Genomic DNA, 8,841 nt, shown 5'->3' with positions numbered 1-8,841 from the left:
TCGCAGTAATTGAGGCTGGTGATGTTGAATATCAAAGGTAAGCGGAATCACGTTAGTAATTATCACACTATTTGATTGTTGAAATATTTACGTACCATAAAGAATCTACTGAGCATTCTCATGTAATTCCATTATTAAAACGATAGCATTACTTCATTTTTTATTTGATTCTGTAATACACTATTCCAATGAAAATCTGTAATCGAATTATTATTAAATGCAAAAGCTTATCACTTCTTGCAAATTTAGCTTTTTTTTAATGCTTAGATGGGTGCACGAGCTCACAGCCCACCCGGTGTTAAGTGGTTACTGGAGCCCATAGACATCTACGACGTAAATGCGCCACCACACGCCGCCACACGCCGATATAAGTTCTAAGGTCTCAAGTATAGTTAATTTATAATTCAATTTTAGTACTTTTTAGTAGTTTTACAAAAAAATAATTTTGTGTGAGGTCCATCTGCTTATTGCGAAGCGCCTTCTTTATATCAAAGGCGTGGATTTGGAAAGAAGTATAACATTTATTAATTATCTCATCCCAAACTTAGACAACTTAATCTTTTAAAATGAAACTTGCGTCGGACCTATTAAAAACGTTTTTTCTTCGAACCAAGTCCATTTAAGTTTAAATCTCCATTTATTTACTTAGCTCTATTAAAGTCAGCTTTATTAAATTGCTTCGGAATCCGCCACAAACTGTCAAGTCACTGTCGCGGGAAAGGATAAACTTGTAGCACTTTAATTTTCGCTGATATTCTAAATATCCGGAGCAGGTCTTGTTTGACACATTTATTTAGGCTTACCGTTTACATAATTTATTCCATCCGGAATCGCTGCTGTTTTCAATATTCGATCTATCAGTGCTTTGGACTTTCACTTTTTTAAACTATATATGTTCAATAAGCATATAGTCGATTAACCAATTTAAATATTTAGTTTTTTATAGTGAAGAAACATTAAAAGTGGCCACATAAAATAAGGAGAGAAGGAAAATTGTCAAGTAAACAAACATCATTGCTACGCAAGCATTTTCTGAAAAAAATATATTAAAACTTAAACTACCAGTGTCTAACATACAATTATTCTACTTACCGGAAGCATAAAGAGGATTGGGTGTATTATTAAGTTGTTCTGGTAGTGATTTTGCAGTTTTATTTTAGATATTGATATTGAGCTTGAGCGAGAATCTAACAATTGATTACTGAAATGTATACAATAATTATTGCTTTAATAATAATGTCCTATAATTATTTTGCTATAGATAGGCAATATAAACATTTACAAAGAAAATTTTCCAAAAGATTTGCTAATAATGTAGGTATGAGGATATTATGATCCATTATAGCAATTAATGAACATAATAACATAAAATTTACAATATAATTACTGCTTGCAAGAGGCGTACTTGGACAGCTGTTTCTACAGCCTAGGAAGTTCGCCTGGGGTGACTGTCTATCTGATTTTTTATTACTATACATTTTTATTATTATTCTTTATTGTACATCTTTATATAACATTTTATCTAGTATGAATATTTTTTCATTTTCCGCCTGTTGAAAACATTAATATTTATTTCAATAAATATTTAACGTATTGAATATGAACATTTTATTATCTTAAACATTATTTACCCATTTACAAGCTAGACTAAAAAAATATTATTTATCTCGTTGTTTGGATGATTTCAAACTCTCAGTCTATCCAATTGCGTAATTTTGAAATGGGTTCTGAACGATACGTCATAGGCTATTTCCTTGACATTACTGATGTCCAAGACGACCGTGTAAGCATGCGGTAAAATATCAAGAAAAAACTAAAGACGAAATTACCCTTAACCATAAAAATACCATATAAATAAGACACACGTATTCCATCTATTGCAATAGCCTTTAAGTACACAAAGTGAACCGCAAAATTGCGATCTGGGAGAGGATCAAAGCAGTGTTTTAGGGGCTTTAACGTGAATCTCATAATTTCCCCTAAGAGAACTTACCTAAAATAAACGTTCACTTTTATTCAATATAACATTTTTAATTTTAATTTTTCAGACGTCACAAGTATAAGTACGTTGTCAATATTGTCTTTACATTCAGATAAAACATTTCCATGTCTAGCTATGTTTTTAAATTTTATTACTGGTGGTAGGACCTCTTGCGAATCCGCGCGGGTGGGTACCACCGCCCTGCCTATTTCTGCCGTGAAGCAGTAGTGCGTTTCGGTTTGAAGGGTGGGGCATCCGTTGTAACTATACTGAAACCTTAGAAGTTATATCTCAAGGTGGGTGGCGCATTTACGTTGTGGATGTCTATGGGCTCCAGTAACGACTTAACACCAGGTGGGCTGTGAGCTCGTCCGCCCATCTAATCAATAAAAAAAAATTGCTTTAAAATATTTTGCAATGCACGATAAATAATCGTCATCTCGATCGTCTAGTAATTCTGAGAGCAAAAGGCTGTGTAAAAGCAGGGATGGTACCACAGAAAGGAGATCCTTGATCGGGCAGAGTTTACATCTGGAGTATGAACCTAGAATACAATAATTGAATTTCGAATTTTTCGTCGATCACAAACCATTCAATGATTGATCTTTAGAATACTGTGCTCGACACGTACTTATTTCGTTTGTAGAAAATAATCGGCAATTTTCCCATTCCATCTCCATTTTATTGTTTATTTTGTACATCGAATACATCTTGTAAAGCGACCAATTATTTTGAGAGTATCGACATAATAATATCTACCGAGGCTTCTTCTTTCTGTATTTATGTTAAGTATTTTTTTTTTTTCGTTAAGAGTTTAAATCAATAACAATGTCATCCGAATAAACAATTAAGCAACAATAATTATTATTACCTTTATTTTGAATAGATTTAGTTTTATAAGTGAATCCCGAAAATGAATTTAAGCGTAGACGTATTATTAAATAATAAACAAATATTGAATCTGTTCTTTATATGTTTGTGCCTGTAATCTAGCTTAATCGGATTGATTAAATAGATGATTTAAAAAAAATCAATTGCAAATGCGCAAAAACAAGGCCAATTGGACAATATAATATAGCATAGCACGAATATATTATATATATACGTAATATATCGATGTACAGCGATAGATTACGTATTGTTCAACTATATCATAGTTTTACGATATATTATTATGATAGCAAACGTTTGGAATAACACCGAGAAGAATTGTCGGGGTAAAGATAAAGCGATGGTTAGACTCGAGCATTGGACGTTCTATATAAATAGTTCGATATTGTGTTCTAAGGTCTAGGGTAAACCCACGAAAGTAGGTCACAAATATATTCACTTTACATCACACTTGAGTATTCCTTCAAATGTTTTGTATTGCTTAAACGGGTGTACATCACATCCCATCTGATGGTAAATAGTTACCAGACGCTATGGAAAAATCGCGAAGTGAATGCCACCACCCATCTTGAGATATGAGGTCGAATTTTGAATGCTATTGCTTAACAGCGCTCACACTCTTCAAGTCTAAATTAGTAACATTGACAATAGTGCGGAAAAAGCGAACAAATCATCGTAAAGTTTAATTATCAATTAAGTGAAAAAATATTGGACATTATTTACAAGTAAAATATAAATGGAGTCGTTGCTCTAACAAAAAATGCTTTAATTCACAATATCTGTGGTTCATTCACAAACGCGAACAATTAACTAAACAGAAAAAAAAATTCGAAGCTTGACGCAGCCTACATGGCTACTTCAGTTATATTAACGATGAAATGTGAAAAACTTCACACGCGATTAATAAATTAGAAGCCTTGCCGTATAATATATATTTTTATAGTAAACAACAATACTAAATAAAATAAAATAACATTATTAGATTTAGAATCTTACTTTTACATAATTAAGAAGTGGTGTAGCAACGGAATCTGAACTCTGTGTAGCACTCACTCACTTTCCGCTACGGATTACGTAGCACTTCCCAACAAACGTAGCCGTAGCTGTATTTTTCAAAGACATACCGATCCCTAAATCGATAATGGCCGGTAGCGTAAATGTCGATTCGTGGGAAGGTAGCATACAAAATTTCTGCGAGGCATGATATTCAACGCAAATCAATTGTGAATATTTGTAACTTCGAAAACAATAGGGTGGCTGGCACATACATATGTATACATATATTTTATCAAGAATTTCAATGGTGATTTTTACGACACGCTACGTTTTTGGCCTTCCGGAACCGCTTAACACCAGGTGGCGGCCTATAAGCTTGCCCAGATAAGTGCTACAATTAACTTTGTTAATCAAAACTTACATTTATCTTCAGTATAGAATAATTCAGTATACTTTAAAATTTTGCGGAGAAAGCAATTAATGCGTAACAATGTTAACGTAAAAAACATGCGTGAATAGGCTTATGGTGAATAAAAATATAATGGCGTCATTAATGAGACGGCGCCTGGACTCATACTTAAATCAATCTAAAGCATAATTTAAACTCATTTTCAATTCAATTCTAACAAGAACGGCTTATTTTGTGTTTAATTTTAGTGTTAAATAATGTAAATATAAGAAGTAGACAACCCTGTTGATCGATATTAAATCTCCATTGCTACTATACAGTTCGAAATTATAATATTTATGAGATTCAACAGCGCGATGCATGCTTCGTGTAAAATACATAATGAAACTATACAACGTTGTGTGGCTTACGCGTAGTGAACATATTTTAAATCCGATAATGTACGAGGAACTATATATAAACTAAGAGGTTTAATATGAAAACGATAATTTTTGTATTTTATTTTTTACTGGTGGTAGGGCGTTTTGTGAGGGCGCATGGCTAGATTGATATCACCACCACGCGAGATGACGAAGCCTTCGAATTTCTCATCAAATAAATTTAATGTTTCCCATACTGCATAGCAAGTGACGTCGTCCTGTTGGAGCTATATATTTTTGAGATCCATACCGTCTATCTTAGCCCACAAAAAGTTTATGATCATCGTCCGATATTAGTCGCCATTGACAGTGAGGGCGGGTCTTAGCACATCTTCAAAGAAAAAATGAGGATTCGAATAAATAAGGGCCCATGATACCGCCGGACAAGCGTGTATTGTTCCATGATGAAATGTCACGCCAAATTTGTGTGCATGCCAAATTTGACAGCTATCACTTTACTAAGATGGCCGCTATGAGCTGTCAAAGTTCGAGCGTCCCTATTGAAAAACCCTATATTTAAACCACAAAAAAAATCATCTAGTATACAGAAAACATGATAATAATAGAAATTCCAATTATATTCAACAAAATATTATGGCAATTTTACAGTGAACTTTAAATGCTTGTATCGAGATATTAAGCAAATTCATAGCTGGCCTTAGCTAACAAAAGTCTGATCGATATAAAATATGAGAGAATAGGCTCTGAAAGAGTTAAAAACATGCTAAAGATCTGAGCAGCTTTGAACACAATTAACTTTACTAATTAAAAAAAAGTACGCTAATAAACATTTGGAATTCCTCTTAAAGAACTTTTCATATGTTAAATCCACAAATTAAGAAGATACAATCTACTAATTTTCATATCAATCATTTTGTTGGATTCTCCACGTGGTGATTTAAAAAAAATGTAAATACATATAATTGAGATTATTGTTTCAGAAAACCTCAACAAAAAGAAAATGTAATCCAACTGAATTACCATAACCATTGTTTGCGGGCCTCACTCATTAAGAACAAAGTTGGAAGTTGCTCAGTTAAATCAAGTGAGATTTGTTTTCGACGGTGTCGTGCGCAGGTTTGAAGTTTTAACGCCAAGGAGTCCAGTCGAGTCAGTAATTAGGAGGTGAGTACGCGTCGCATCGGTTGCGGCGCGACGGTCGATAGCTCGAGCGACAGGCGGTGCTGGCCCGGGTCACGCCTGCTGCGATCGATAGTGACGCGGCGGGAGCACAAGCAAGCGAACAAGCATTAAGCTCGTTGCCGTCGGCCTCCCAGTCAGTTCGCCACGCGACACCGCCGGCGAGTGGTGGGCGTCAACAACCTCGCGCCACGCCACGCTCTCATGCGCCTACCGAACACGTCATGAGCGGCGCCAAGCCCCGCACCGCGCCGCTTCTGCTGGCGTTAGCGGCTACCTTCCTACCCCAAGTTGATCATGTAGCGTGAGTCTTTTTTAACTATCGCTATACCGTTAAATCTTCGCCAAACTTTAGCAAGGTTCTCCGATAAGCTGAGACGATCGTAAATCTCGGCAGGGCAATAAAATGGAATGCATTAGATTTACGATGTACGACAACGTTATTATTTTTCTTTTTGGGGGGAGACCACGCAACGTGCAAAGTTTGTTATTTTCAAAAATAAACTTCAGTTCAAGTTGTGGCTAACTTCTTGAATATGTAAAGTAACAACTAAATATTTTATTCTAGAATTTTAAACTGCTTGATATAAAATTTAAAGTACATTTTTATTTATTATAAAATCAGCACAGCCTGGTCACGGTGCCCGTGGCATTGTTATGTCCACGGTCTGAGCGACGATAATCACTAACGGTAAGGTAGATAGATCCTAGACTAATCTACATGCTATTAATAATTCTGCATGTTATTAATAACTTAATTTTGAATTACGACGCTTCCAACATAATTGCTTTAATATATTAAATGAATATTCCTCTCAGATAAAATTGTCTCAGAATTTATTCAAAATTTACCGTGACAAGATTCGATTAGCATAATTAACTGGCGTCATGTAGGATCTCAGGTAATAACGTTTTCGCTGCGTCAACTGATAAATATGCAAATGCCCAAAAAACTGGCTTGTTCATGCGCAGTCCCAAAATTTGCTCATTCGTTGGATGTATTCAATATTTAGATATCTCAAATGAACGCGTTTTTGGAACGACCTTTTTTTTCTTCGTGAATTAGCTGAAAGTCGAAACGTCTTGCGTAAGAAAAGTATTTTCCAATCCTGTCTATGAGGATTCGATGCGATTAGTTTTGTGCTGCAGATACAGAAAATATATTTACAAGAAAAGAGGCGGGACACCCAGAGAAAAAAAAATTAAATGTTTTAAACAGATATCTTGACTCTGGGAACGGATTATTTGTCGAACGGATTATTTGGATTATATTTCGTCAGTTTTTATTCTTACTTCATCTATTTTATATAAATTATTGACGTCATAAAATGTACATAATGACTAATTCGTGCGTAAGGGAATTGTAAATATTTTCAGTAAATACCTGATAGAATTTATTAGAAAAAATATTTAAGCATTGAAATAAGCGGATAAAACTTAAAAAAAAGAAATCCATTTTACTCGAATTTTTTATTATGATGACATGCTACCGATAGTAATGGCGGTAGGATATCTTGTGAGCCCGCACGGATAGGTACCACAAACCCACCTATTTCTGCCGTGGATCAGTAATGCGTTTCGGCTTTAAAAACTCAGATTTAGAACTCCTGGCAACGGTGGCCACTTAACACCAGGTATGTCGTAAGCTCGTCCACCGATCTAAGCCATAAATAAAAAATAGTTGAGCATATTGAAAGGCCGCGGAGGTAATTACTACCAGCCCATCTATGTAGGCCGGGACGTAATCGTGCATTCTGGTGCGATGGGTGGGATAGCTTATATGCTACATAAATGAGTCCGCAATCTTGTGTACACAGAGGTAGATAGCCCACTTGTGTGCTTAGTTCGAACTTACAAATTAGATCGCGTAAGCTTCATATATACATATATAATATGTATTGAATGATAAGGAAGAGTAGGGAAGTTCGACCCGGTGTAGCCGTATTCCCATTGTGTTGTCTATAGGCTTCTATAACTAAATACTTTATCTCAGGTGAATCGTGAGCTTAGAGATTATAATCCATGTGGGCTCATCAGGGCTCAGCGATCTTCATTAAAGATAGAATTTTTGGAAAGACATCAGTAAGAAATGATGGCTGATTTAACCGTGAACTGACTATTAATATGTAATAGTAATCACTCAAAGATAATAATATAACAACTTCTTTAGATCTGATAGCTATATCATTTTGCCTTTCGGTTTTATTTATATTTTTACTAAAGAAATCCGGGTACGCTCCCCGAAAAAATTTACCGGATTTGGGGGTCCACTTGTGCGGGCTTCGTTTGGTACATATATACCATATTAATGCAATGCTTGCAACTAAAACTTGATTTCTCAAACTGGGCTTGACATTTATTTTATGATATATGCATACATCAATGGTTCAGTAAAACAATAAGAACGTTGCTCCGTAACGAATTAAATGGGCACAGAAATTTACATGAGATATGATACTTAATATAGGTCGTTCATTTTTATAATTAATCAATCCAAAAATTTTCTACGTGATAAAAAATATATAGTGTTAACTAAGCTTAATTATTTTATCAACTTGTTTTCTAATAGAAAGCATTACTGTCTCGTGGAACAAATATAAAGAACAGTGGTTCCTTTTCCGTACGCGCTTCAAGAAACCCTACTTCATTCAAAAATACTTATCTGAATACCACTAAATTTCAGGCTTGTTGGCATCTTTGGAACTGGGATATTGATAAAATATTGGCTCCCGTAATCCGTTGGTCAAGTGAATCGTGATCCTTAAGTATACATTTGATAAAAAGTTGATTCTAATAAATAAAAAAATGATAATATTTTCTATTTAAAAGAAAAATAATTCTTAAATATTTGCCCAATACGGCGCCCCTTAAGATATTTTGTGTCCTCAACTCCTCATTGCCAAACGCCGCCCGTATGAGTCTGGCAATAGCTGATTTCGAGATAGGGGCAGTTCTGACTGTCCGTTTTTAATCTTTAAGAATTAATTAATTATTTAAGATATAGT

At 34.8% G+C, this 8,841-nt stretch overlaps 1 protein-coding gene across 5 annotated transcripts in view; it reads left to right on the top strand.

Annotated features, from left to right (window-relative positions):
- The first annotated feature begins 5,796 nt into the window (after positions 1 to 5,796).
- rdl1 (GABA-gated chlorine channel alpha subunit) overlaps positions 5,797 to 8,841 on the top strand; it is a 42,577-nt gene continuing 39,532 nt past the window's right edge. Inside the window, exon 1 of one of the 5 annotated variants that reach the window (XM_028176326.2) lies at positions 5,797 to 6,140. In XM_028176326.2, the coding sequence (XP_028032127.1) occupies positions 6,061 to 6,140 (80 nt within the window). In that variant the 5' untranslated portion in view covers positions 5,797 to 6,060. The remainder of the gene's footprint in view (positions 6,141 to 8,841) is intronic. The other 4 variants (XM_028176324.2, XM_028176325.2, XM_028176323.2 and 1 more) reach the window with 4 other exon arrangements.

Source organism: Bombyx mandarina, chromosome 01 (assembly GCF_030267445.1).
Source record: "Bombyx mandarina strain Sakado chromosome 01, ASM3026744v2".
In the NCBI taxonomy this organism is placed as follows: Eukaryota; Metazoa; Arthropoda; class Insecta; order Lepidoptera; family Bombycidae; genus Bombyx; species Bombyx mandarina.
Note: the sequence above shows the minus strand (reverse complement) of the source record. Positions and strands in the feature narration are given on the sequence as shown.